The sequence below is a fragment of the Castor canadensis genome, chromosome X, assembly GCF_047511655.1.
Source record: "Castor canadensis chromosome X, mCasCan1.hap1v2, whole genome shotgun sequence".
NCBI classification, from domain to species: Eukaryota; Metazoa; Chordata; class Mammalia; order Rodentia; family Castoridae; genus Castor; species Castor canadensis.
Window position 1 is genome coordinate 146,222,183 of NC_133405.1, and position 27,947 is coordinate 146,250,129.

General features: G+C 59.8%; 1 protein-coding gene and 1 long non-coding RNA gene across 7 annotated transcripts; one reads left to right on the forward strand and one right to left on the reverse strand.

The window, feature by feature from the left end:
* On the reverse strand, window positions 1-27,947 carry LOC109675701 (regucalcin-like). 6 transcript variants are annotated; one of them, XM_074062470.1, is made up of 9 exons: window positions 26,953-27,926; window positions 14,926-15,046; window positions 13,833-13,902; window positions 13,473-13,638; window positions 12,155-12,337; window positions 11,081-11,296; window positions 8,470-8,601; window positions 7,580-7,734; window positions 1-5,984 (listed from the first exon to the last, which is right to left on the reverse strand). In XM_074062470.1, exons 4-9 carry the CDS (start codon window positions 13,633-13,635, stop codon window positions 5,856-5,858), a joined length of 978 nt encoding a protein of 325 aa, XP_073918571.1. In that variant the 5' UTR covers window positions 13,636-13,638; window positions 13,833-13,902; window positions 14,926-15,046; window positions 26,953-27,926; the 3' UTR covers window positions 1-5,855. The 6 variants fall into 6 exon arrangements, with proteins under 6 accessions (XP_073918571.1, XP_073918570.1, XP_073918569.1 ...); XM_074062469.1 differs by lacking the exon at window positions 13,833-13,902; XM_074062465.1 differs by lacking the exons at window positions 1-5,984; window positions 13,833-13,902 and adding an exon at window positions 7,165-7,375 and having other exon boundaries at window positions 27,787-27,947.
* Window positions 20,371-25,228, forward strand: LOC141419548 (uncharacterized). The gene is made up of 2 exons (XR_012444190.1): window positions 20,371-20,749; window positions 22,070-25,228. It is a non-coding gene; the product is annotated as an uncharacterized lncRNA (long non-coding RNA).

Consider the following 27,947-nt stretch of genomic DNA (forward strand, 5'->3'; position numbering starts at 1 on the left):
TGACCTCTTTCTACACGGCTGGCCATGGCTGCACACCACTGGCCATAGACAAACCCCTGTCCTGTTGCCTGCACCTCCCCTTGTCTGTGACAGGAGAAAATTCTTACAGTTTGACCCCAAATTTACCAGGTCTTAAACTGCACTTTAAAAAAAATTTGTTTTTAAAACAGTGGAACTTGTGACCCTCCTACCTATGCTTCTTGCATAGCTGGGACTATAAAACACACCACCACACCTGGCTTCACACTTGAGATGGGGTCTCACTAACTTTTTGCCCTGCCATCCTCCCAGTCTCCACCTCCTGATAGCTGGGATTACAGCCGTGAGCCCCCAGGCCCCATGGAAAGCTTATCTTACTGCGGGAAACAGCAGCTAATGTAAAATTTACCATCAATGGCATTTCACACACACCACGGCCAGCTGGCTCATGGGGCTCCTTGCACCCAAAGAGGAGACCCCGGCCCATTGGCTGTCCCCCACCCCTCAACTGGTGACCACCTTTCTTTTTCTCTCTGCATTTGGGCTTTGAAGGGTTCCAAAGTAACCCCCGCCAGCATCCAGTTTATGAGCTGTGATTTCTGTCATTAATGACCTGAAGGTGCAGGACCAGGGCTGTGTGTGCGCCCAGATCCCACAGCCACCACCCTGGGGTTCTAGGATTGGCAGGAGCTCCCTGAACCTTCCCATGGCCTGGTCTTCTCATGGGGCCTCCATCCCAGGACCTCCATCCTGGGACCTCCACTCTGGACTTCCTGGGGCCTCTGTTCTGGGCTCACTGGGGCCTCTATTATGGGCCTCCATGCTGGGCTGTCTGGGGCCTGTCCCCAACCTCTGCCATCCCCTCATCCGGCACACGAGACCTCTGTGCCCCCCCGGGGCTCCTCTGTGCCCAGGAACCCGAGGCGGGAAGGAGGCACAGTGGACGCTCAGCACTGGGGAGCAAAGTGAGTATGTCCACCCTGCCAGGGGTGTCCTGCATCCTTGGAGCCCCTGGGACCCAGCTCAGACCCTGGATGCACACCAGCCCCCAAATCAGCCCAGACCCCAAATCAGCCCAGGCCCCAAGTCAGCGCAGCTCCCAAATCAGCCCAGACCCCAAGTCAGCGCAGATGCCCAGTGGAGCCTCTTCCGAGTCCTCAGGAGACGTGGCGTGGATGGCGAGGAGCTGGGGTCACGGGGACAGTCTTCCTGCACCCCAGGTCTGCACGTGTGGTTTTGGGGTCTCCATGCAGACATTCCTGAGCCTCCACTCCTGAGCCTCTGCCCTTCCTGTCCCCTAGGTCACTTCTCCTGAGCAAGGAGACTTGGGCAGGCTTGAACCCAGGACCTGGGGCCTGAGTGTCCTGCTGGGTGGAAGGGGAAGAAGGGAGGGAGAGAGAGAGAGAGAGAGAGAGAGAGACAGAGATTGGGAGGGAGAGAGAGGGAAGAAAGAGGGAGGAGGAAAGGCTGACCGTGCTTGGGGTTCCTGGGGGGTTGTCCGTCCCTCTGTCCCCCCATCCCCGGCTGGCTGCGCTGGGCTCCGGTGAACACCCGGCAGGGGCAGGTTGGGGTCCAGGTGCTGTGCGTCCCCCATCCTGGCAAAGGAACAGTGGCTCAGGGCGGTTTTCAGCTATGTCTGTCTGTCCGTCTGTCTTTGTTTCTGAGTTAATCACAGGTTGAGAGCTGTCGGCTGGAAGCTCCTGCACCTGGGTCCTGATGGCTGCCGCCGCCTGGGCTTTGCTGTCTCCAGGGCCACAGGGAGCAGAGCCGGGCGAGTGACAGTCTGTCGCGGGTGTCACCTTGCTGGGTCACACGTGCACTCACGCAGGCATTGCAGACGGCCATGCAGGACACGGCTGCAAACATCGCCTGCACTACCCAGGCATCCATTCTCCCCTCGGGGCTCACCACCCTGGGGTCCCCACCACTCTGCACCCTGCCATGTTTCGTGCCCCTCCATATGGGGTGGGGCCTCAGAATCGGAGCTTGTGGGGAAACAAAGAGACCCTGGCCGTGTTGGGTCACTGACCCCATCCAGGGTTCAAGGGAGTCTGCACTCTTGTCGTGGTTTGCATCTGGGATGTCCCCAAGGGCTCCTGGTCCCCAAGGCAGCAGCGTCATGGCGGGGGACTTTGGGAGGTGAGGGGAGCAGGAGGGGTCTGACCTCATCAGTGGATTCAGCCATCGATGGACCCATAGCCGAACGGATTGACCCAGCGATGGACTCTTTCCTAACAGGCTGTTGGCAGGTGGTGGAAATTTCAGGAGTTGGGGGCTCGTGGGTGGACGTGAGGTCCTCCCGAAGGCTCCACTGTCCCCTACCCCTTTGCTCCCCTCTTCCCCTTTCCAGCCACCATGATGTGAGCAGCTTGGCTCCACCACCCACTCTTGCTGCCATCTTGTTCTGCCTACCACGGCCCAGAGTCGTGTGGCCCAGTGACCATTGACTGACACTCTGACACCATGAACCGCATCGGCCTTTCCTCCTTGATGGTGATTTCCTCAGGTGTTTTGTCACGGTGCAGGAGCTCTTGGTGACACATCTGTGTTCCCTGTGTATGAACTGGGTCGCTGTGGAAGACCCCCGGAGCAGGTGGCTGGGCTGGAAAAAGGGTTGCCATGGTGACAAGGCAAACAGTGTGACTGCTGTTCTTACGCAAAGGTGAGGTTTGTAGACTGACACACGTGGGAGGATGGGCCGAGATGAGCAGAGGCCCAGGGACCCCAGAAGTGGTGAAGCCCAGCTGAAGCTCTGGTGCTCTGCAGCCTGGGAGGGGACAGTCCTGTCGCACCTGGATTCAGTTGTCAACCCGCCATGCTTGGGGGAAGATGTGGTGCTGCTGTGCAAATCCTGTGTCACTGCAGACGGCCATCCTGGGACCTTAAGTGGCCTTCTAGATATCCTTGTCCCTCTGTCCTGTTTTCTGTCTGTCCTGTCTTCTTTGTCCTGTTCTCTCTTTCTGGTTACAGTGTCCGTCCCAGGTGAGTGACCTGTCTCAGGTGAGGTCACAGGTCCTTCGTAGGTGAGTGACCTGCCTCAGGGGAGGTCAGAGGTCATTCCCAGGTGAGTGACCTGCCTCAGGGGAGCTGTTTCTGGTTTTCCTCCTGTGCCAGCTGTGTTTTGGGCTACTGATTTATTTTGTTTGTGACAACCACGTCCTTGCTGCGATTTCAGACCTGATTCTCTCCCAGAAACCATGTGTCCGTCCTGGTCCCTCGGACGCTTGTTCTGTGACCTGAGCCTTTGTGCCTCAGTTTCTCTTTGAGCACTCCCACCTCGGGCAACAGAAGCCTGTTCCTACACAGCGTTTGAAATCTCCCTTTGTTTCCCAGGACCATAAAACCCCAACACATCATTTTCCCCTGGATTTTCATTTCAGCCGTGAGTCACAGCAGCTCATCAAAAAGCAAGTGTGCTCACGCGTTTTGTAAATGATTATTAAATGAAAATAAAAGTTTATTTGAGGGCTGTGTTGTAATAGACGGATGCAACCTCTCTCTCTCTCTCTCTCTGCCTCTGTCTCTCTCCCATTGCTTCACGAGGACAGAACCAATTCAATTACTGATTCTGTGGTCAGCACTGAGCTTGAGTTTCCTTGTCCACCTGAGCAGACAGCTTGGTTTTATTCTGTGAGGTGACATTCTTGGTCCTGTCCCTGTCTCCCGCTCGCTCGCTCGCTCACATAGCACCCTATGAGCCAGAGCCATCAACTGACTGTCACCAGTGTCCCCTCCTCCTCCTGTCAAAGCAGCCATGGCCTCACAGGGTCACGGTGACGCCTTCCCTCGGGCCGAGTGACCGCAGCGCCTCGTTCTCTCTCCCCGTTATGGCCTTGGACTTTCTAGTTTAACCTGACGTGGGAACAAGCATTGTCCCCTCTCATCCTGTCCTGCTGTCCCCAGGCGGCTGTGTACCTGCACGTCCCCCTGGGGTGCTGTCCACAGCAGGCCGTGTCCTTCACGCCTGTGTGGACCTCAGTGGTGGTGTCCATCGTGCCTGTCACTCCCGGGAGCTGGTGGCTCTGGCACAGGTGGAGCCTGTGGCCACCAGGTCACTTTCCATGGCATGTGTGGTGACTTTGCACACACGTGATTGGCGTCCTCAAATGAGGAGGAGGCCACCTGCAGGACGGAGCCCTGATCAGGGACCGCGCCGAGGCTGAGGGGTCAAGTGTCCAGTCGCAGAGTGACGTGGAGCTCATGGGGCCACACACACCCCGCAGTGTTGGAGCAGCGCCTTGGGGTGCACAGGACATAGGAAGGGGCGCACCTTACAGGGCACTTGCTCTCGTGACACGTGCGTGTCGGGTGGCCATCACCGCCATCAGTACCATGGCCCCTGTCCCCTCGGCGACCCCTCCCTGGGGTCGCACACAGCACAGCGTGACGACTGTGCAAATTGTCTGACTCCAAACAGTGGCTCCATGGACCAGGACAGGTCCCCCTGTCGTCTCCAATGTCACCTCGGCTGTGACCACTTTGCAAACTGAAAGGTTCGGAATTGCAGTAAATACAGCAGCCTGGCTGTTGCCATGGCGACGCAACAATGTATCACTGTGACCATGGCGACATAGACATAACATCTCTGTTACCATGGCGATGCAACAATGCATGGCTGTGACTGGGCAAGGCGACCTGCTTCCGCCCCATTTGCAAACGTGACACCGGGCGGCGGACAGAGCTCAATAATCCAGATCTGAGCTGCAGAGTCAGCCGCACAGGCAGAGGTTACTTAATCACCCGCTGCTCTGAGGTCGTGTGCAAGGTGACATTGGCACCATGTCATTTCTGTCATTTCTCCTTTGTGTGGTAATTAGCACTGTGCAATGCAGAAACTTAAGTGCACTTCTGTGACAGGCACGGAGGCTGAGCTTACCGGGACGCCTCCTTCCAGAAAGCGGCACAGCACCGATAACTGAGCGACTGACTGAGCGACTGAGCGACTGACTAAGCAACTGAGCAACTCCGTTCAGCAATCCTGCAAACAGGGCGAATTTGCTGCCCGTCGCCATGGTCACTGCATTTCAAAAGCAACTGGGAAACACTTTCCAAAGCAGTGAAAGCTGCTGCAGAGTTGGAAATGGTTGAATGTGGGAGAGAACCAGAGGAGAACCATTGAAGAGAGGCCATGTCACACCCTCGCGGGCGTGGTGACAATCAGACGATGACAGAAACCAGTCGCACACCTAGCTGTGAGGGTGGAAGCTGGCGCAGCCCCTTGGGAAGTGTTGCACGGACTCCAGTAATGGGGGTGTTTGTAGGCACAGGCACGCGTGTGCCCCACCAATTCCACTGCGAGGTGCTCCCAGCACCGTGGAAAACAGGGCTGGAACAAAACTTGAACGGACTGCCAGCAGCACAAGTCACAACTGCAAATCCCTCAAGTGTCCACTCACCAGCAAACAGCCTGTACTCGTGGTGGAATATCACTCAGCCACGAACAAGAATGGGGCCCTGACTCACGCTGCAGTGTAGACGTGCCTCACGGATGTGAGTGACGCCAGACTCAAAGGGCCACGTGGTGTGGGACCCATGGATGTGTGTCCATCGATGTCCCAAACAGGGACATCACAGACAAGAAAGTGGAGTTACGCTTGCCAGGGGCTGGAGAGGGGGCTGGGCACTGAGTCCTTAATGGGAACACGGCTTCTGCTGGAAGAGTGAACACTTAGTAAAATCGCTGTGGTGTTCTTTGCACAACTTTGTGAACACACTGGAAAGCAATGGTTGTTCACCGTTGTAAACAGTGAATTATATGGTGTGTGAATTACAGCTCATAAACCTGTTTTAAAGAGAATGTGAGGGGCTGAGAAGCAAAGGTCTGAGCCGAGTTCGGTAATTATAGCCCAGTGCTGGAGTTTGGCTTGGCTTATGGTTTAGTCAGTGAGTCGTGCCACATTCAGATCAACCGTTCGCTGTTGACCTCTCCGTGTGATTCCTGGAGCTGCAGCAGCCATTCTGGGACCATGAGGACACCAGGCCAGGGCAGGACAAATCCCTGCTGACTGCAGCAAGGAAAAGAAAGAGGGAAAAACCCTTGACGTGGGTGTCAACAACCCAGATTAACCCATCTGCCCCCAGGCCGTGGTGCAGAGACGGCCAGGGCGGCCCTGTGTCCTGTCAGGCGCAGCCCAGGGTAGCAGTGCGGCCAGGTATGTGAGGGGACATGTCTGAATATCTGAGGACAGGGGCACATGCACCCGTGTTCTCTTTGTGCACACACGCATGTGACACACTCAACTTGAGCACGTTGTGCCTCTGTGCACGCGTCTCGGTCAGTGTGCAAACACGGGTCCACTAGGGTGGCCCTAAGCTGAACACTGGTGTCTTCTGGAGCAGGGTGTGGACACACCGTGTCCTTGGTGGACACAGGGCCATGGGGGACGGGCGGCTCACAGTGCCCCGCCGAGACGGGCAGCCTCAGGTCCCCACCACATCGGGCCCCCCCTGAAGAAAAGGGAAAGTGGAGAGGTGGACAGAAGTGGCTGTGGGTCACCTCAACAGATGACAGGTGCAGCGCCCAGGGACAGGACAGAAGGTCTCAGGAGACCTGGGATCAAAGACACAGCCAGGGAGTTATCAACCAAAGAGGGCCAGCACAGCCATGTCCCCAAATGCTGTCCCCTGGCCCCCTGTCACTCCACGCCCTCTCCTGACTCTCTGTCCCTACATGCCTGGTCACTGCTGTCCCATCCTGCCCCCTGCCAACAGCTGTCCATCCACAAGGACCCAGCAGGGTGGCCAGTGCCCACCCCACGTCAGCAGAGGACACCGGTGCCTCTTGATGAAGAAGCGGCTGCTCCCGGACCTGCAGACGCACCTGCGCTCTGTCCCTGCAGAGCAGCTGGCCATGGCCGTGCTCCCAGATGGCCTCATAGAAGTGGCCCTGATGCCCACGGGGAGCATCGTCCTGCTGTGCTGTCAGCTCAGGGGGCCGAGACCCTCGGGGGCCAAGGCAGGAGGGGCTCGGGCTTCCAATGCTTGGCCCGGGGATTTCCAGTGCTACGGCATAGACACAGGAGCACGGTGTGGACCCAGGAACAACCATGTGCACGGAGACCTTGTGTACAGGGGCCATGTCACATGTGCACAGGGGCTCGGAGGATAAAGACAATGGGTTCCATCCACACTGTGGAATAGTATGCAGCCACGAAAAGGAACAGAGCCCTGACTTAAGCTACAATGTCGATGCACCTTGAGGACCTGATGGTCAGTGACAAACCCAGACACAAAAAGCCACATGATCTGATGGACGGCATTTATATGAATGTCCAGAGCAGACAAGCACACAGAGACTGGGCCCAGCCGCTCCACATGGAGGGGACAGCTCAGGGCTGCACTGGGCTCAGCCAGCAAAGGGATGAGGTGGCAACCCTCTTGTCCCCAGGCCGGTGACCTGTCGGATGGAGCAGAGACGTCACGGTCAGAGCGACTCCAGCTACTTTCCCCCAACATCACTTTCACATAACTCTGGGTGCACAAGACTTTTCCCGGGAAGCTGACCCAACTGTCCCTGTCTGCCTGGACATGTGTAACCCACCCGAGGTCCCCCGCTGTCCCCAACCACATGGGAGCCCTGCATGGGACAGCCTCATCCAACCTTGAAGACATGTCCGGCCTGAGGCTCCCGGCACAACTGCTGTGGGCTGAGGCCGTCCGCCGCTGATGTCACATACAGCTCCGAGTAGTCGGGGCCCCCGAAGCAGCAGGAGGTGACCCTGGACACGGGCATCTCCACCGTGCACAGCCGGGTTCCTGTGGGCAGGGACAGGGGTGACCTCAGGGCTGTGGCCACTGTCCTCCTGCAGGGCACAAGCCGCCTGGTGCCCAGCAACCCCGAGTCACAGCCCCGTGCGGGGTCTCAGTGGCCCTGAGTGCCAAAGTCCTCATCTCCCCACTCAGCTCTGAGTCACCAACTGCAGGGTCAGTCCTGACCCAAAGGTCATGTTCACTGGGACCTCAGAACAGCGCTGCAGCTGGAAATAGGGTCTTTGTGGATGGAATGAAGGGTCGTGAGATGAGGTCGTCCTGGACCCACTCCATTGGGCCAGGCCGCCATATTGGAATAAGGTCAAGTTGCATAGAACTGAGGGGAATGGTGTCTTTTCTGAAAGATGTGTCACCTGGGACCTGAGCATGGGACTCACTTGGAAATAGGGTCTTTGCAGATGGAAGGAACCTGTCCTAGGGCTGTGGAAGGAGTGGCCCTGCCACCCCTGGACCCAACATTTCTGCTCTGCAGGCCTGGGACAGGTGAACCCCTGTTGTTAAGGCCCCCAGGTTGTGGTCGCTCTTTCGGGCAGCCCCTGGACATTGCTACACTGGCCATATGATGGAGCCCCAGTTGCCCTCCTGTGACCCTGGGGAGCCCCCTGCATAGCTGTACAGCCCGTCTCTGCTGTCCAGGGCTCTCGCCTGCTGGAACGCACACGACACAGGACCGCTCACTGTGGCCACCCTCGCTCAGCCCTGCCTGACCTCCGCACCCACCTGTCTCGGGGTCCAGCCGGATCACTCTGCCTGCATCGATGCAGGCCACCCAGAGTGTGCCCGCGGTGTCCACGCACAGCCCGTCCGGCATGCCCTGGTCCTCCTGCAGCCTGTACAGCAGCCGTGGGTTCTCTGTGACACAGCACGGGGACGGCACTGGGGTCACTCATAGGGCTGTGATCACTGCAGTGTGAGCCACACGCCATCCCACACCCTGGTCAGGCCTGGAGGACACGCGTCCCAGGTTGTTGGGAGGTTGGCCGTGGCCAGACCCCGATGCCTACTGACCCCAAATTGGTGTCCCCAAAACAGCTGAGTAAGAAATGCATGTCTTTAAAAGGACTCGGAGGACACATGCCATGACACACTTTCCTCCCTTTGACGCCATCCCTGTGCCCCAGCAAAGCTCCCAGTTCTTCCCAAGAGCACCCTAAAGAGCCGGGGGATGCTCAACCCACAGGACCTCACAGCGGGACTTAGGAGACAGGGTGACCATAGGGGCGGGCCCTAATCCAAACACACTGTCTGTCCTTACAAAGAAGGATGTGTGGACGCAGACACAGGTACACAGACCCACGTGCAGATGGAGACAGAGGCTGCAGTGACCGTGACACAGGCGAAGGGATGCACCTGTCCTTGGACTCCGGGAAGAACCTGAGCAGTGTTGAGTGTGGCTAAGGCAATTAGTGATGACAACAGGCTGTTGCCAAATACCCCTTTCCTAAATGCTTATTTTCCCTTTAAGCTGGGATGTCAGGGCCCAGACGACTGGACTCCATAATTGACAGCGTGAGACCTTCCCTGGGCCCCCTGCCCTGCCTGAGGGACCATGGGCATCAGGACTGTCCTCATGGCAGCACTGGCTGCTTTGAAGTCTCCACACACCGGAGGAAGGTACGTGAACCCTGCTTGCTGTGGAAGCACAATTCGGGCTCCTGAAGGCTCTGATCTGCTCAGCTCACGGCTGCCATTGTGCATTTCACCATCACAGTCCCAGCCTTTTCCACCCAGGCCAGGGGCAGCACTTCCCGAGGGCCCAGCAGAAGGCCTGTGATTGGTGCAGACACAGACCTCATTTGCATAGCGGACTGCTGTGACTGTTGCAAATGCAGTGCTTCATTTGCATGCAAGAACTGTGGCGAGGTGCACCTGCCCGTGTCTATCAAAACTGCCACCATCTGTGGTTGTGTGTCATGGCTGTGCCTCTTCCTCACTCTGGGGACTCCACCAAGAGCACCAGACCCTAGCTGACCTGTGGATGGTCCTGCATCCACCCTCCACCACCCATTCAGCATTTTGCTCCATGCCCTCTGTCCAATGTCCCCTGCCCCACGTCTCTCTGTCCAGTGTCCCCATTTGTGTCTGAAACCTCAAGGGCCATGTCCACTCGTGTGCCCATCTGTTGGTCAGGGACTACCGTTCCCAGCTCCTGGCAACACCTTTCATTACATTCCTGCCCAGGTGAAGGCTGTGAGACCGTGTCCCCTCTCCCCCGCCCCCGTGGCAGGATTTTAGTGGTGGGGACGACTTTTCCTCCTGGCGGCTCTAGTGGCTGCAGTGCTCCCTGCTGGTGTCACACATAGCCAGGATGGGGCTCCCACAGGCCCCGGGACCGGGTGCTGCCTGTGGGGTTTGGGTGCTGACTGTGTCATGTCTGTGGGTTGTGTGCTGTCTGTGGGGGTCAGGGCCCCGACTGTGTCCTGTTCAGAGAACAGTCCCTGTCCTTGGTCACCTCCTCATCAGGATGGCTGGCCTCTTGTGTCCCCCCAGCCCCTGACCCCTCCAGCCTCTGGGTGCTCCTGGTTTTTCCTAGCAGGTGTGATCCCCTGCCAGGGTAAGCTGTCCTTATCCCCTACCTGGGCTACCAGGTGAGGCTCTGTCTGGGTTCTCCAAAAACTTTGTACCTTTTCCTGCTGGGACTTGGTGTAGCAACCCCCAAGTGCTACACCAAGGAGCAGTCTTGGCCCTGGGGGACCCTGCACTGGGCCTGTGGTGTCCCTGACCAGGACCACAGGAGAGGGGACACTGACCACGAGGTGGACATCAGGTCCTGACATGATTCAGAGACTGAATGGATGTCTGGGACTTGTAGAGGCAGGGATGAGAATGTATGTAGCCCTTCCCTGCATAGGGACAGGAAGCCACCACACAGGGTTGCAGTGGACAGCACCCAGGCTACCAGCAAAATGCTGTGCTCCACTTAAAGTGTGCCTGACGTTTGTGGGGGGCACTGGGAAAATGCCCAGAACAAGATTTCCTCAGAGTCACACCCCACACGACCCCCAAGGCAGGTGGAGGTGAGCTTCTGAGTGTCCACACCTCAACTCTGCACCCCGGTGACCTGGACCTTTGAAGGGCAGTGACATGCCGGCCCACCCTGCTGCCATGTGCACCTCGCCTTGTGGGTGGCCTTGGTCCTGCCTGGCCTGGACCTGCCCACTCTGTGTCCTCCAAGTTCTAGGCCCCACCCTCTCTCTGGTCAGCTCAGGCCCCGCCCCTTTCTGATCTGCAGGTTCTAGGCCCCGCCCCCTTCTGTCAGGTCAGCTCAGGCCCCGCCCCTCTCTGTCCTGCAGCATGGCCTGGGGGTGGAAGGGTGGGGGGGGGCTCCTACCGATCCCGCCTGTCTGCACATCGTAGTCGTACGCCCGCACGCAGTACTCCAGGCTGTCCACGTGGTAGAAGGTGCGGTGGTCAGGGGACCAGTCCAGCCCATTGGGGATGCCCAGCCTCTCCAGGTGTCTGACGACTGAGTAGTCAGCATGGAGTGAGTACAGGGAGCCCTGCCTGGGCTCCCACACGCCTGGGGCAGACGGCTCTGGCATGGTGCCTAGAAAGAGCAGGTGGTCAGTGAAGGCCACCCTTGTCCCCTTGTCCTGCCCACCCTGCATAAGTTACTGCCCACTCCTCAAAAAGTAAAAGATGTCCCTGTGAGAGCCGATCACGGCAAGCCTGGGGAGGGGTCATTCAGGAAGGCAGTGGGTAGGTGACCCTCATGCTCTCTGGGACTGGCTGCTGCATGGGATGGAAGACAGACCCCAAAAGATAAGCCTATGTCCACACCCCCAGAACCTGGGAATAGGACCTCACTTGGAAATAGGGTCTTTGCAGGTGGAGTTAAAGGTCTTGGATGAGGTCATCCTGGACCAGCTGTGTCACCCACACCATTAGGCCAGGCCGCCATATTGGAATATGATCAAGTTCCGTAGAACTGAAGGCAATGGTGTCTTTTGCAAAGGTGTGTCACCTGGGAGCTGAGAATGGGACCTCATTTGGAAATAGGGTCTTTGTGGATGGAACGAAGGGTCTTGAGATGAGGTCATCCTGGACGAGGGTGGCCCTAGATGCAATGACAGTGTCCTTACAAGACACAGAGGAGACACAGACACAGAGGAGAAGCCACGTGAAGACAGAGGCAGAGACTGGAGGATGGGGCCCCTAGCCAAGGACACCTGGAGCCCCAGGAGCTGGAAGAGAAGGGAAGGACCCTGTCCTGGCCTGTGGGGTGACAGAGCATGATTCCCCATGATCTGCCTCCTTGCCTGATGAGGGTAAAAGTTTCTGAAAGCCCCTGCTCTGCTCCTCACCTGCTGTGACGGGGGGACAGCCCGGGTGACCACTGACCTCTATGTACCAGCCAAGGCCTGCCTGGGGGGGCCCAGGCCATATGCTGCCCTTGGAAGCTCACCTGCCACAAACCGCCCGGCGGGGTCCACCTTCCCGTCATTGAACCTGTTGTGGGGTTTGTCTCTGTCCAGCCAGGCCAGCCACTGCACCTGCCGCGTGCCCCAGTCCAGGAGGCCAAGGCAGGTGCCAGAGGCCACCACGTAGCTCCCTTTGTGGCGCAGAGCCACACAGCCAACCCGGTGACCTGGGGAGACAGAGGACGAAGTGGGGTGACTGTGGCTGCTGTGCCTCCACTGGCCAGGGCCATCGCCTCCCACCAGGCTGCTGTTAGCGGGTGTTGTCTGAGCATTTCTCTTCTTCCCGGGACCGGGAACTTGGCTGCCCTAGGAACAGTGTGGTTGGCCTCCTGTCCCTTCTCTGTGCCCCGTGCCCACAGTGGCCACCTGCAGAGTCTCCAGGGTGTTACTGCAGCTGCCAGCAGGAAACGGGTACAGGGTTCTGTGATATGCACACCCCGTCTGTGTTGTGTGTGACACCTGCATCCAGGTCAGTGATCAGCCAGGACATGGCTCCTGCCCAGAGGAGGGGCACATGGCAGGTGAGGGACCCACTCTGTCCCCACCTGTTCTGCAGGGGGACAGTGCCCTCTGCCTGTGGGGAGGGAGGGTGAGTGCAGGATTTACCTGAAGGCCGTTGCTACATGAAAGATGAGGCCTACCCGAGTCCCACACGGGTGTGTGACCCCACGGACACCTGAGCCCACGGGTGACTGAGCTCTTCCAGGACCACTTCTTTAACTCCTGCGTGCTGACCTGCAGCCCCTCTGTGGCCACGTGGCCACACTGTGTCTCTGACCAGGACAGTGTCCACAGGCCAGCATCAGCCAGGGAAGGGCTGCTCCACCCAGCGGGGTGCAGAGGGTTCAGGGTTTCTTCTGCCTCTGCATAGCACAGAAGCCGGCCTCACTGATGGCTGACTTGCCCACAGCCCCACGGAAGGACAGACAAACTCCCCTGGTGACAAGTAAGTCCAAGATGACGGACTTACAAGAGGGCGCACCTGAGGGTGCTCAGATAGACTGGCACAGGTGCATGGACCTCCCCAACCCCACCTGAGAGTGCTGTACCCGCACGAGGACAGGCCTTAGGGGATGGAGGTCAGAGACCTGTAAGTCCTGACTGCTCAGCTGCTCTTCCGCGTGACCACAGATGGGGAAGGAGGGAGGATGGACCCCCCCACAAGACCCCAGTCCCTGAGATCTAGGGTCTGCACAACGTACAGACACCCCACAGTCAGTCAGACGCATCTGCACCTCCACAGGACACCCCACACTCACCCCAAACCCCATCCACACCCCAGAACACCTCAGGCTCACTCACTGAGGCCCACGGCCTGCACCTCCCTGGACACCGGGTTCCACCTGCACACGGTCTTGGCGTGGATGTCCACGTACACGAGCTGCCCCATCTCCTCTTCCCACACGGGACACTCCGCCATCCTGTGCTGCTCCCGGATGACAGCCTCGATCCTGGGAGACGCCATGGGCTGAGAAGGGAACAGGTGTGAGCGCTGGCTGTTCCCCTGCCACCCTCCTGTCCCTGGCACCAGGTGAGGGCTGCTGGACAGGGCAGCAGAGGCCTCCAGGTGTGTGACAAATTCTGCCGGCTCTGGTGGCGTCCTGCTTGTGGAGGAGGCCTCACCCACAAGGACACAGAAAACAAGGAGGGAGAAGGACCTACCCTAGTCGGTGCCCATGGGGCCCTGGGGACACATGGCCTCTCAAGAGGTCACAGAAGACGGGGCTCCACCCTGTGAAAAGGCAGGTGCAGGGTTTCCACACTACTCTGTGACCCTCGGCCCCTCTCACTGTACCCACCTGTGTCCACCTGCTGTCCCCCCCTGCACACTGGGGAACAGGCTCCGAAGCTGAGACCTGCCTGGGTACCATGGGCCTTGGTCCTGGGGTGGGCATGCTGGGGCTGCCCCTCGCCATTTTCCCTTCAAGGGCTCAGTTCACAAAATCTTCCTCCAGCTGCAGGCATCCCTGGCTGGGACTGATTCACCATCCCTGCTGCCATCTGTGACCCCCGGGGACTTTAGCTGTCCAGAGCTGTGTCACCGGGATGGTCACTGGGGTGCCACAGCCTCTGGCTTCTCTCAGCCCGCCTGGGCTCTGGGACCAGAACTGCCCACCAAGCCTCAGTGAGTTTCACCTGCTGCCCCAGCAGGCAGGATGTTAGTGGTAGTCACTCCCTCGTCCCTCCTCCTGTGTCCCGCCACATCACCCGGAGAGCCCACCGCGGTGGGCGCTTGCACCACATGTCCCAGCCCTGAGTTTGCAGGGCTGCTCCGTCCTGCAGGAGCCTGGGGAGCTCGCGCCCCTGCCCTCGGTTGTCCCTGACCCTTCCTTCCTGGTGTCCCCCACACTGGGGCATCCCTGGGCCTTCCTCGCGTCCCCAAAGTCGGGGCTGCGGGGGCCCCCCAGCCTTCCCAGTCCTCATAGCGTCCTGGTGCTGCGCTGGGAGACCTGGGACTCTGTGCTACCTGAGCGCTAGGTCCCGGGCACCTGCCAGCTCACGGGGCTCACGGAGGGAGACGCATGCAGGCAGCCTAGGGGCTCATGGGGAGCCCCGCAAAGAACTCTCTTAGGCTGCAGAGATCGCTCACTGCTCAGCAGCCGGCCTCCCCCGCCGCCCCGCCGATCGAGCTGTGCAGACCCAGGGTTTCCCAGCAGCAGCGCCTTTCCTCCCTCTGCAGCCTCCAGGCTTCTCCTGCAGCCCCCCCCCGTGCACTCCGGAGGCTTCTGCCCCAGACGCCCAGCTCTCTCCTCACCTGCGGCCACCGCTTCCTGCCTGCTGCAGAGGACAGGTTTTCCAGGAGCCGCCTCTCTTTCACCGTCTGGGCTGTGAGCAGTTTGGCACCAGTGACTCCCTCTGCCCTCTCCCGAGGTTCCCTGCAGGTGGATTCTGCCCCTTAGTGATCCCGGCCCCGTCACACCTGGGGCAACACCTCCCGAAAGCCGGTGGAAAACTGCCTTGGAGCCCTCCCGCCTTGGAGGTGCACAGTGTCCTCCCCTGGATCCAGGTCTCCCCTGGGAAGCCCCAGAATCTGCCTCTGAGCCCTCTGCACGCCCCCAGCCCCTGTTCCCTCAGCTCTGCAGGCCCCCGGCCCAGTGCCTCCCCGGGCGACCATGCAAGGTTCCTGCTCTGCCCCCCACACCTCGGGGGTCACCACCAGAGCTGCCTTTGTGAGTCACGGGAAGTAAGGGAAATACTTGGGGAGCACCCCGAGTCAGTGGCATTGAGGTCCATCCCAGGAAAAACCCTGGCAGGTCCTGCAAACACTAGCTCCGATCAAGTGGACTGGCTTTGCCCAGCAAAAGAGCCCTTCCCAAGGTGGAGTCATTTTCCAGTCTCTGATGACAGAGAAAATGTCTTCAGTGGCTTTCTTCCCAACAGGGAAACTGAGTCCTTCTGGCAGGACCGCCCTGGTTCAGATGGACCCTGGGGCCATCTGCCTGCAGTGGTCGCTCAGTGTGGACCCTGGGCATGGGTTTCCACACACCCCTGACCACACGCGTGCAGAGGACAAACCCCGAAATGCTCCCACGAGAGCACTTGTGGAACCCCAAATGCCACCCGAACCACCAGTGACCTCGACCCTTACACGCCACGAAGACACGTTTAGTCACGGCAGAGCACGCTGCACCGAGACCACAGGGGATGGTGGTCAACCCCAGCAGCTGCCCTGCCTGTCGTCCACGCTGAACCCAAGGGAAGGAAGATTCGAGCCGTGCACCGGCCCGGGCTCTCACGCCCCGTGACCACTGGCAAGATGGGCCCCAGGAGCCCTCCCGGCCGGGACACTGCTCTCCTCCGTTCCCTGCAGTCCTGGCCTTCCAGGCCTTCCTACCTCCTGGCCAGTCCTCGTCTGCCCGCTGCTCTGACCCTCCCCAGGTTTAAGTGACGTCCGGCCTGAGCCTCCGCTGCTGATGACCTCACCCGCCTCATGACTGCACGGCTTGCCGCCGATGACTCCCTCGTTTACACTGCCCTTGCTCCCGCTCACCCTTCCCAGCATGCCCGCTTGGAAGTTCACCAGATCCCACGGACTTGCCCCAGCCCCTTCCCTCCCACTCCTTCCCCCCAGTGGCTCCGAAGGTCAGCCTTGGTCTCCCTGCTCCCCAGATCTAGCCCAGCGGTAACGGGCCCCCAGTTACACACACACCCAAATGCATGTCCCCCTGGGGCCCCAGAGTTCAGCCCCACTGCACAGTGACATCTCTGCAGATGGAATTAGTGAAGGGTCATGAGGCCATGCTGGACGAGGGTGGCCCTAGATGCAATGGCAGTGTCCTTACAAGAGACAGAAGAGGAGACACAGGCAGAGGGGAGACCCCACATGAAGACGGAGGCAGAGACTGGAGGATGGGGCCCCAAGCCAAGGACACCTGGAGTCCCAGGAGCTGGAAGCGGCGGGAAGGACCCTGTCCTGGGGCCTCATTTGCAAACAGGGTCTTTGCAGATGGGATCACCCTCCCCTGGACCCTGAGGACGGGGTGGCCCTGCCACCTGTGGATCTCAGACTTTTGGCTTCTAGAACTGAGAAGCAAATGAAGCACACACCATGAAATGGCTTCCTTCTGTGGGAGCTCCCTCCTCACCCCACGTCCTGTGCCCCGCCTGTGCCTGTCCCCTTGCACCGCTCCGCAGGTCTCTCCCGTCCGCGTCCTCCCTGGCACTCCCTGTCCCTTCCGCTCCCACAGAAGAGGGGACTCCAGGAGCAGTCAGGGGTGGCTGCACACAACTCCTCGTAGTGAACACCTGTCACCTCAACTTGCTGGCCCTCCGTGAACAACAGGTCTTCCCCATGCCAGAAGTGGGGTTCGTATCTCAAACTCGGGCTCACCCTGCACCTGCTAGTTCTCTGCCTCCCCCAGTTTTCCAGGAGTTGCGTCCATGGATCTGCCTTCTACACCTGCTCCTGGTGACCGTCCCTCACCTCCATGGGAAGCCTGAGACAACCTGCTAGACTCGGCCCTCTGCGACACACCCTGCAAGGGCCCAGCCAGGTCCACAGGGGTCCAGCCAGGATGCAGTAGCCATTCTGGACTCGTCCCTCTGGCCACACACCCCAAAAGGGCCCAGCCAGGTCGCAGTGGCCATCACCCACAGCCTAAACCAGTGTAACTCCTGCGTGGTCACCATAAGACCCTCATGGAAACCTGCTTGGGTGAAGGCTGGACCTGGAGACTGGACCCCAATAAAGGCTTTGGCCCAGGTCCCCCACCCCACACCAGGACACATGGCTCCCTCCCACCCCCGTGCCACGAGGCCGGCGCCTCTGCTCTCCGGCTGTGCGGGAATTGAGAGTTATTTCCCTGTCCTGTGGAATTGTGTCCCCTGCACCTCACCTGAGCGACACACCTGACCCCGACTTCTTTCCCAGTGAGGGCTGTCTTGGAGGGCACAACCTGGACAAGGTCAGGCGGGAGTCATGGGGCCGTGTCCCTTAAGCAGACGTCCTGAGACCGCAGACCCGGTCCAGGTGGGACACTTAGGCAGGGGGCTTGAGGCCACAGCCAGATCTCTGGAGCCCTTTGGAGCAGGGTGGAAGCTCGCAGCGCCCTGCAGACACCCCAAGCGCAAAGTAGAGGAAAACACCCCGAAACCCCCTCACGCCAAGCAGAAGGCACAGAGCCTCCTGCTCCCCCAGCCCACTGCCATCGGCCCCAGCGTCACTGGGAAGCAGAAGCAGGCACAGCCGGGGTCCTTCTGGTCTGTGCACAGATCCCCTGCAGGAGGCAGGGGTCCCCCAATGCGTCAGCGTGCACGGCACACAGACGTCCCGCCCAGGAGCTGGGGGACAATTAGACATGGCCTAGGTGTCCGCTGTCCAGCTGGGGAGGGGAGACCTGCAAAGTACTCACGGGCCTGAGTTTCCTTTTCGTGGAAAGGGGGGTGCACAACTTTGTGTATTCATTGAGGTCCACCATCCCAGGCTGGGTGTCCTGCTCCATCTCTCCTGAGGCTGTGTGTCCTGCTCTGCCCCCAGGCTATGTGTCCTGCTCTGTCTCCAGGTTGTCTGTCCTGCCCTGTCCCCAGGTTGTCTGTCCTGCTCTGTCCCCAGGCTGTGTCCTGCTGTGTCCTGAGGCTATGTGTCCTGCTCTGCCCCCAGGCTATGTGTCCTGCTCTGTCTCCAGGTTGTCTGTCCTACCCTGTCCCCAGGTTGTCTGTCCTGCTCTGTCCCCAGGTTGTCTGTCCTGCTCTGTCCCCAGGCTGTGTCCTGCTGTGTCCTGAGGCTATGTGTCCTGCTCTGTCCTCAGGCTATGTGTCCTGCTCTGTCTCCAGGTTGTCTGTCCTACCCTGTCCCCAGGCTGTGTCCTGCTGTGTCTCTAGGCTATGTGTCCTGCTCTGTCCCCAGGCTGTGTGTCCTGCTCTGTCCCCAGGTTGTGTGTCCTGCTCTGTCCCCAGGCTGTGTGTCCTGCTCTGTCCCCAGGCTGTGTCGTGCTCTGTCCCCAGGCTGTGTGTCCTGCTCTGTCCCCAGACTGTGTGTCCTGCTCTGTCACCAGGCTGTGTCCTGCTCTGTCCCGAGGCTGTGTCCTGCTGTGTCCCGAGGCTGTGTGTCCTGCTCTGTTCCCAGGCTGTGTGTCCTGCTGTGTCCTGAGGCTGTGTCCTGCTCTGTCCCCAGGCTGTACCCTGCTCTGTCTGCACTGTGGCGTGGGCTGCAGGGCTCACATGAGGCCCTGGGCCCCTCAGCGCCTGGTAGGAAGCAAGGGGTCTCTGTCTGGACCCCCAGGTGGAGCCCGTGGGTCCGGCTAGTGAACACAGGTGAAGGACCAGGAACAGAGGTGAGGACAGGGCAGGAGAAAAGTCCAATGCTAAGGACAGGGCAGACCCGAGGGTCCACAGGGCAACCCTACCTGCTGTGGTCCCTGGACAGCCCTGCTCTCCTCCACGCCTCGGTCCCAGTGCCACCTGTGGGGTGGGACAAGCCACAGCCACAGCTGCGTGGCGGCCAGCTAACATTGTGACAAGGACAGACCCATGGGGACCTGCCATGTGACAAAGCCCTCCCCTGGGCTGCTGTCCCCAGAGGTGCTGTTCTGCTTCTGATTTTGTCTGTTTGACTCAGTGCCTTGCTATGTGGCCCTGAACTCTTCTTCCTCCTGACTCCCGGCACCTGCAGGGATTACAGGTGTGAAGAACCACAGCCTGCCTGTGTCCCCAGCTCTGGAACAACCTGACAACTCTGCTCACTGCCACCGTGTCTGAGTGAGCATTCGCGGGTGTGGTGGTCATCGTGGTGTCAGTGGTGACCCTGGGGGTCTTCAGCGCCAGGAGGCTGCCTGAGAGGTCACGCCAGCCCCGGCATGGCACACACAGGGTATGAGGATCCGAAGACCACAGCGGGGACACGAGCCTCCTTAGTCTTGTGACCAGATTCTGTTTTAGGGTCTCTGGTGACCTGTGTTGACTCCAGGACTCCGTAATCTGGACTGTGTGTCTTTAATGCAACCCACACTCCAGAACCCTATAGAAGAGGGTTTGACGTAGAGATGATCACAGACCAGGAGCTGAAAACAGGAGGCACTCACCTGTCCCACCCGTGGGCAGAAGCGTGGGATCCACGTGTGATAGGGCTGCTCCCTGCACAGCCCCAGGGCAGGGAGATTTCACCTGCAGGGACCCTAGTTCCAGGTGAGGTCCCATGCTCAGGCCCCAGGTGACACCTTTTGGGAAAGACACCATTCCCCTCAGTTCTGTGGAACTTGACCATATTCCAATATGGCGATCTGGCCCAATGGAGTGGGTGACACAGCTGGCGCAGGATGGCCTTGCTTGTGGCCCCATCACTGCAGTGTCTGCTTCCATCTTCACGTGGCATCTCCTCTGTGTCTGTGTCTCCTCTTCTGTCTCTTATAAGGACACTGCCATAGCATCTGGGGCCACCCTCATCCAGGGTGACCTCATCTGCAGGTCCTTAATTCCATCTGCAAAGACCCTATTCTAGCTAATACCAGTTCACAGGTTCTGGGGACTTGCATGGTGGGGCACCGCTCCACCAGCACACTGTGACAAAAGACCCTTCATGTCGCTGGGTACCTGAGTCCCCTAGCTTGGTGCAGACAGACTTGGGCAGGGGCGGGGTCTTGGGGGAATGAGAGACCTGAGGCCGGCTGCTGGCCCATGTGACCTGTCCCAGACACAAGGGCACTGGCCTCTGTCTGGGAAGGGGACCCAGTGCCAAGTGCCCTGGCTGCCTTGGGAAGCTGGTTTCTCTGGAATTGCATCCTTGGGAACAACTTTAACCAATAATTACAGGTTGGGAGAGATTGATCGCTGGCACGGAATGACAACCCCGTCACCTGTGCCAGGAAAAATAAACCAGGAGCACCTGAGTCAGGGAGCAGAGGGTTGTGACAGCGTTGCCAGGAGCAGCTGGGACCCTGTCCAAGGGCCGCCTCTGCAGCCCTGGGAGTACTGGCCGCCTCAGATGTGTCCGTGTGGGCCTCGCCTTGGAAGTGAAGTGGGCCTTAAACCCTGTGAGGAGGACACCGTTGTCTCTGGGGCAAACATCCTCAGTAACCGAGAGTCCCACAAACCAGGGCCGGAGAGGATGAGGACGACCACTTCCCCTGCATTTCAGGCTCTGGGTGAGTGAGTGGCCGCTCTGTCCCCGTGGTGACCCAGGGACCTCAGATCTGTGAGCTCAGTGTCTCATCTAGCAAGGCAGGCGATGGGGGCACAGGGTGACTGGGGAGGGTGCCTTCATCCCAACGCCCAGCTGGCCAGGGTCCTCAGGGCCGTGTCCACTCCCTCCGGCTTGTGTGGAGACGGGGGACCTGGGGCTGCAGGTGGGACGGGCTGGGGTGCCCCCTAGACCCAGCTCAGGAAATGGACAGCAGACCCTGGGGGGGCAGCTGGGGTCTCCCCAACGCCTTGCCCAGTGTTTGAGTTGGTGAGACAGGTGGACATGGGCCGGGCCACTGTCCCCTGTACCTGTCATGTACGGAAACCCTGTGAGCGGTGACTCTCGGTGGAGAGGTAAACTGAGGCCAACAACGGAGGCGATAGTGCCGAAGACTGCAGGTTGAGGTGATGTGTGCTGCTGTGGGTGGACACACAGACACCTGTAGGACAGACGTCGCCTGTGTCCTGTGCACATGGATGTGGTCAGCCACGCCCGACAGCTCCTACACTGCTCTCTGCAGCCTGTGATCATTAAATAGTTTAACTGCAACGCACGTGGCTGAGGAGTGGCCGGGGCTGGAGAGAAGTCAGCGCGGATTCCCTCGGGGACATGGCTGTCCCCTCCCACTGCGGGGGTGGCGCGCTTGTGACACCTTGCTAGGAGTGATGTAACCCTGAGCACGTAGCTGCAGGCCCGCGGACGGTGACCGACATTGTGCCGTCAGGGCTGTGTGCCACGTTCAGGTGACCACGGGTATGACGAGTCCTTGCAGAGAGAGGTCTGTGACAGCAACGGCGGGGCCTGGGGTCCCCCACATGGCAGCAGGGCCAGCCTTGGCCTTCGCCCCTCCCACGGCCCTGGTGACACCAAAGGACGCTGACACCCGAGCCACCACCTGTCCTGGCCTGGAAACGAGACTCCTGGTCAGATGTCCCAGAGGATGGGTCGGATTGTCCACACCGGGCGGGGATGCGCTGGACACAGCTGGAGGGTCCACGCGAAGGCCACTCCTGGCTCCGGGAAGCTGACAGTGTTTGAAATAAAGACGTGCGTTTGGGAAGTGACACAGTTGTCTGGGGAGGGCGCAGCTGGGTGACACCCATGGCATGGCCTTGGTGCAGGGGTGGGGTGGCGGGGGCCAGGCTGCGGGCAGGAACAGGAGCAACCCCGGCCTCCCGTCGGCCCCTGTCCAGCGCTGAAATCCACCTTCCGCCCCCGCAGAAGGGAAAAGGCGGCGGACAGGCTGGGCTGGGTGGAGCTGAGGACTGTGGCCTCTCACCAGCAGGTGACCTGGAGCGTCCATCCAGTCCTCAGCTCGGCACCGCGACGGTCATTCAAGTACCTGGTGTGGACTCCGCTCCGAGAATCCAACAGCTGAGCCTCAAAACGGAGCTGGGGAAGAAGACGGCTGCCTTCGAGGTCCGTGTGCGAGGCCAGCGCCCCCTTCAGGTCGGTGGGATGCAGTCCAGCTTCTCCCCTCAGGGAGCACGTCCCCACTGAATTTGGGGTTACCCCATTCCAGCTCGCTCTTGCATCCATTTCACTTCGTATTATGTTGGCACAGGACCCCAAAGAGGGGTGGGCTTTGTGAAGTGGACAGACCCCGAGGGCTCTGACCTCACCAGTGGAGGCACTCATCGATTCATGTTTTCATGGTTGAAATTTTAGGAAATGGGCCCTTGGTCACTGGGAGCTCATCCTTTAGGGTGCCACCTTGTCCTAGCCCCTTCCTGTTTCTGTCTCTGCTTCCTGGCCGCCATGAGTGAGCAGCAGTGCTCTGCTCACCACAGCCCCAAAACATGGTGCCAGACAAGATCCCAAACACACCCCAAATACCCCCTGCCGGATTTAAGTACACAGACAGGGACCCGGTCACAGCGCTGAAAGGCTGACCACACAGCCACGTCTGCTGAGACCATTTCCAGATTATCCCGTCCAGTTCTGAGGGTCACGTGGACACCTCACTGCCCGTGACAAGACTCTTGAAGCTGGGTGATGTGTGACGTGGTGAAGACACACCGGGACATGTCCTCCTTGTCCTGCACACTGATCTAAGTCCCTCCGCACACATCCCGAGTCAAAGCTCCCCAAACCCAGTGCACGTCCATGCTGAGGGTCCACCTGCTCCTGGACCCCAGGAGGTACCTGGTCTGGAGCGAGGACGGTGGGGAAGTCACAGGTCAGATGCAGAGAAGGTGGCAGGACAGACCCTGCAGACAGACATCCTGCATGGCAAGCTGCCCTCAAGCTGGGGGAGGTGACCCCATGGGCTGGGGAGACACCAAACTGTAGGGCGACAAGAGGGGTGGGGGTGGCCCTGGAGGAGCCAGCATGGGTCTGTGGTCAGGGGCTGGCACAGGTCAGATGCCAGGGTCCAGAGGATTCTCCGGGTTCATACACATTTATTAGCACTTTCAGTGGACTTTGGACATTAGATTTAGGGTTCCTAGGGTGGGGTTAGGGTTAGGGTGATAGGTGGACAGGAGACAGGGTCAAATGGTGACAATTTAGTGTCCTTTAATTACTGTCTTGGCTACTGTGTGGTCCTCTGCCTCCTGCTATGCTCTTCTGTGCGATTCTCTCCTCCTCTCACCCACACCCCCCGCCCCTCCTGTGTCCCCCGTCCTCTCCCCCATGTCCTCCTCCTTATCCTCCCCTGCAGCCCCCCTCCTGCCACCCCAATATGTCCCTCCTGTGGTCACTCTGACGCCCTCATTTTGCTGGGTTTTCTGAGACCTTTCCTGCTCCAGGTCTTTGCAGTTCCCAAAGTCTGCAGGACACGGACCTTTGGGGACCGCTCTGTCCTGTGACTTCAAGGCTGCTTTCCAAGCGTACCTGAGGCTTGGAGCAGTGACAAGTCTTCACCCACTCCACCATCCTTCCGATGCATCTGAAGTTCTATGTGAGCTGGGCTGGGTTTGCAACGACTGCCCTCCGTCTGTCAGAGGGTTGAAGCAGAGGTACTGGCCGCCACCCCTCCTGCAGGACAGCCACGGTGCTCGGTGGCTGGGGGAGGCCCTGGCTCTCACCCATCGGTACTGGGACGGATGGGGCCTTGGAGGTGCAGCCTCTGCTGACCTGTGACCCACATGCCGGGCCCGGGGCAGCACCTGTCTCCCCCCCCAGGGCAGCACTGATCCCCCTCCCCCAGGGCAGCACCTGTCTCCCCCGTCCTGGACCAGCACCTTCCCCTCCTTCATTCCGGGGAGCACTTGTTCCCCCAATTTTCCTGCTATTTCACACACACCTCAGCCTGTGTGGGGCCCTCGTTTTTCTTCCGGGGCACAGTTGACTCCCTGGGCAGAACAGGGTCAGGAGGCCCCACCTCCCAGCACCTGCCAGCCTCAAGCCCTGGACGCTCCCTGGCTCCAGGCACTGTGTACCCCTAAACACCACTGCCGCTGACTGCACCCCAGGGGACCCCTCATGCTAGTCCTCCCGAGTCCACGCCCAGCATTGTCCTGACTCGTCCTCCTCCTCAAGCCCACCTGTTCCCCCAGCGCACAGCCTTCCTTTGCATTTGGGACATCTGCTCTGGGGTGCAGTGCTCAAGATGCCCCCGGGTTCCCTGTGAGGAGCCTCAGAGCCCTCCCCCAGTGCCCTCTCCCTCGCTCCAGGCCCCAAGACCGGCTGGGGAAGCTCACGGTCCTGAGGTCCAGCCCCACCCCAGAGGTCAGCCTGAGCCTGGGGTGCAGCTTCTCCTCTGACACCGCCCTGATGGCCTGGACCTTGGAGGAGCTGGGGCTGAATGGGGTCAGTGCTGATCCCTCGTAATGGGAGGGTGCAGTCAGCTCAGGGGTGACATGCCAGGCATGCTGAGGCCCCGAGTTTGAGGCTCAGCACTGCCGTAAACAATAAAAACCTTCCTCTCCCAAGTAAGGGAGAACCTGGAGGCGGGGGTGGCAGCCATGTCTCAACACTGCACCTTAGCAGCACCTGACAGATGGCTCTGGTGCTGTGACTGTGAACACAGCTGGACAGTAAGGCGTCCCCACGATGCCTGGGTCTGGTTCCCTACACACCTGCAGGGGTGGCCTGCTTGTGCACACCCTGCATAAGAATTCAGCAATGTGCAGGGCAGCCATGCTGGTGTGGTAATATGGCTGGTGTCGTTTAGAGGGTGGGTGGGCTCTCTGGGGGGCTCTGGCAGGGACACAGCAGTCCCTTCATGCCATCCCTTCTTTGTGGTGCATGTGTGGAGCATGCATGTGATGGCTGGAAACCGCAGCTGTTCTGGGCCTTGAGGATGGAAGTAACAAGAGGTCATCAGAGGGCAGTACACAGGACCCTATGATGGGGTCACTGTGTCCTCACACAGATGTCCCCCATGTGGCTCCTGTCTTTGCTGTACTTTGTAATGTAAAATCCACACACTGTGCTGCACAGTGTGAATTGTACCCTGAACCCCACAGCCTCCAAGTAAAATGGTTCCTACCCTGCACCCCACCTCCTGATCCTTTCAAAGTGACTTCCTGCGAACACTGAATTCTGAATGCAGAGCCAGAGCCCAGCCCAGCCCTTCCTCCTCTGCTCGATTCAGCCCACTGCTGTCCCCTGCAGTGGCCCTGACATCCCTCAGCTGGATGGGGGAAGGGAAGGAAGTCCCATCACACCTCGGGAGGTGGCCACCTGTCAGTCAGCCTGGTGGGGGACAGAGGAGAGCCACTGCGTCCTGACAGGTGAGTGTAGGCAGGAAACGAGGTTTTGAGTCACCAAGTGTAGACAAGAAACTGTCTCGAGTCATCGAGTGTACTTGGGAGGAGGAAACCGTGACCTGTGAGCAGTCTTGTCCTGCAGGTGACCATCAGCTTATCCAGTACTGGGATGGACCGGGGTATCAGGAAATGTTCAGGCCCAGGTTGTGCTTGTGGGTGTTGCACGTCTGTTGTTGCCCTTGCGTCTGCCCTGGCACGGCCTGTTGGGTTCTGGGGTGTCTGTCCGTCCCCAGGTTCCCCATCTGTTCTCCACATAGGAGTGAGGCAGCGCTGGATGGTGGGCCTAGGCTGTTGGTGCCTCCTGGCCAGGAATCCTCGACTATCCAGGTCATCCCCACTGCCACCGCATCACCTCTGGACCTCTGCAAACCCAGTGGGTTACCAACAGCACACCACCCTCTCCACTACCTGGTTTCCTGGGTGTAGGTGTTCCAGGTGCCACCTGCAACCTGGCTCTTCTGCCAGGGCCCCCTAGGGGCATAACCACCGCCCCACCTCTCTGTCCAGGCCCCACCCACAGCCACGCCCCCAACCACGCCCCCTTCCCAGGCCCCACCCGCTTCTGCCTCTCCTGCCGGCCCCAAAGTCATCACCAGCGCTGCCACGCCCCTCCGCCCAGGCCGCATCCACAGCTACACCCAAACCACGCCCCCTTCCCAGGCCCCACCCATTACAACAAACCAACCACGCCCCTTCCCAGGCTCCACCCACTTGTGCCTCTCCTGCCGGCACCCAGTCAACACCACTGCTGCCACGCCCCGCCGCCCAGACCCCACCCACAGCAACACCCTAACCACGCCCCTTCCCAGACCCTAGCCACTACAGCAACCCAACCACGCCCCCTTCCCAGGCCCCACCCGCTTCTGCCTCTCCTGCCGGCCCCAAAGTCATCACCACCGCTACCACGCCCCTCCTCCCAGGCCCTACCCACAGCAACACCCTAACCACGTCCCCTTCGCAGGCCGCACCCAATACAACAAACCAACCACGCCCCTTCCCAGGCCGCACCCACTTATGCCTCTCCTGCCGGCACCCAGTCAACACCGCCGGTGCCACGCCCCCCCGCCCAGGCCCCACCCACCGCCTCTCGCCCTCCGGCCATCCCGGCCCCAGACTTCACTGCTGGTCCAGGGTCCTCTAGGATCTCCATGCGGTCTTTAGGTCCAGCGGGTCATCTCACTTCCCTGCTTCCTGCCTGCACCAAATCCCGGCCCCATTCTCTTCGCGTTCCCGCCCTCCTGGCCTGCGAGCCCCCCCCACCTCCACTGCCCTGCTCACCGATTCTGGGCTGCTCCCCCTCAGTTCCCACTCAACTAGTCGCATCGCCCCTCCGCCATTCCTCTGGCCCTTCTCCCTCTCCATCCACCGTCTCTACACCTCCGTTCCCGTATACGGAGTCTCTACGCGCCTCTTTGACTTGCCCTCTGCTCTCGGCTTTTTCCGTACTCACTCGGTCCTTCCGAGGATCCTCGGCTCTGTTCGTCAATGCTCGACTTTTCATCCACCCTCGGTTCTTTCCGTCACCTCTCGTTCCTCTGCGAGACTACTCGGCTGTCAATGCTCCAGAGTTCGGCCACTCTCGGCTCTTTCTGTACGTTCTCGGCACTTTCGGTACACACTTGGCCTTCCCGAGGATCCTCGGCCTCTTCGTCAATGCTCGACTTTTCATCCACCCTCGGTCCGTTCCGTCGCGTCTTGTTTCTCAGCGCGATTACTTCTGCAGTCAATGCTCGAGAGTTCGTCCACCATCGGCTTTTTCCGTCCATCCTCGGCACTTGTCCATAGTCAGTTCCCCCGGAGGACAGTTTAATGCTTGACACTTTGGCCATCTCGGCCGGGTCCCCAACCCCATCCTTTGTCCATCTGGTGCGCGTTTCAGACCCTGGGATGCACGAACTCTCACTCCTCCTTTTATTCCGGTCTTGGCTGAAATCGCACCTTTGGAAGTCTCTGACCACGCGGCTGTCCTCTTGCTGGGAAAGACGCTCTGCTTGCCGGCCTTACACGGCACTGTGCAGGTCCCCGTGAACGCAATTATAGCAAGAGAGCCCTTCATGACCGCTCACCCCAATATCCGATCACATCCCTCCCTTTCCCGAGGAGATGTCGGTCACCCCAATATCCTATCACATTCCTCCCCCTCCCCCTCCTCAGATGTCGCAGGAGTGTCCGCAGCCACAGGGCTGCCCTGCAGGCAGCTCAGGTGTACGTGATGCCCGCGGGCCTAAAGGGAGATCAAGCATATGTCATCGCTCCAATCGACCCCGCCCCAGCCGGGGCCCACCTGTGTGACCAAAACTGCAGGGGTCCAGTTAGCTCCTCCCAGTGTCCCCTAGGGTGTTGCTCCACCTCGGTGCCCACCATGGGGGCGCACAGAGCTTCGCCCTGGATGACCTGCGGGGACAGAGCTGCGCGTGAGGAGGAAGACTGGGGGCTTGTGCGGTG

Bases quoted from the DNA above. Each gene is read 5' to 3' on its own strand.
- LOC109675701 (XM_074062465.1), bottom strand. From the start codon at position 27,866: ATGGTGGGCACCGAGGTGGAGCAACACCCTAGGGGACACTGGGAGGAG. The intron at 12,338-13,472 runs GTGAGTGAGCCT...CTGTCTCCCCAG, and splicing joins GGTGCAGGCCGTGGGCCTCA to GTCACCGGGTTGGCTGTGTG. The intron at 7,735-8,469 runs GTGGGTGCGGAG...CCCTGCCCACAG, and splicing joins CCGGCTGGACCCCGAGACAG to GAACCCGGCTGTGCACGGTG.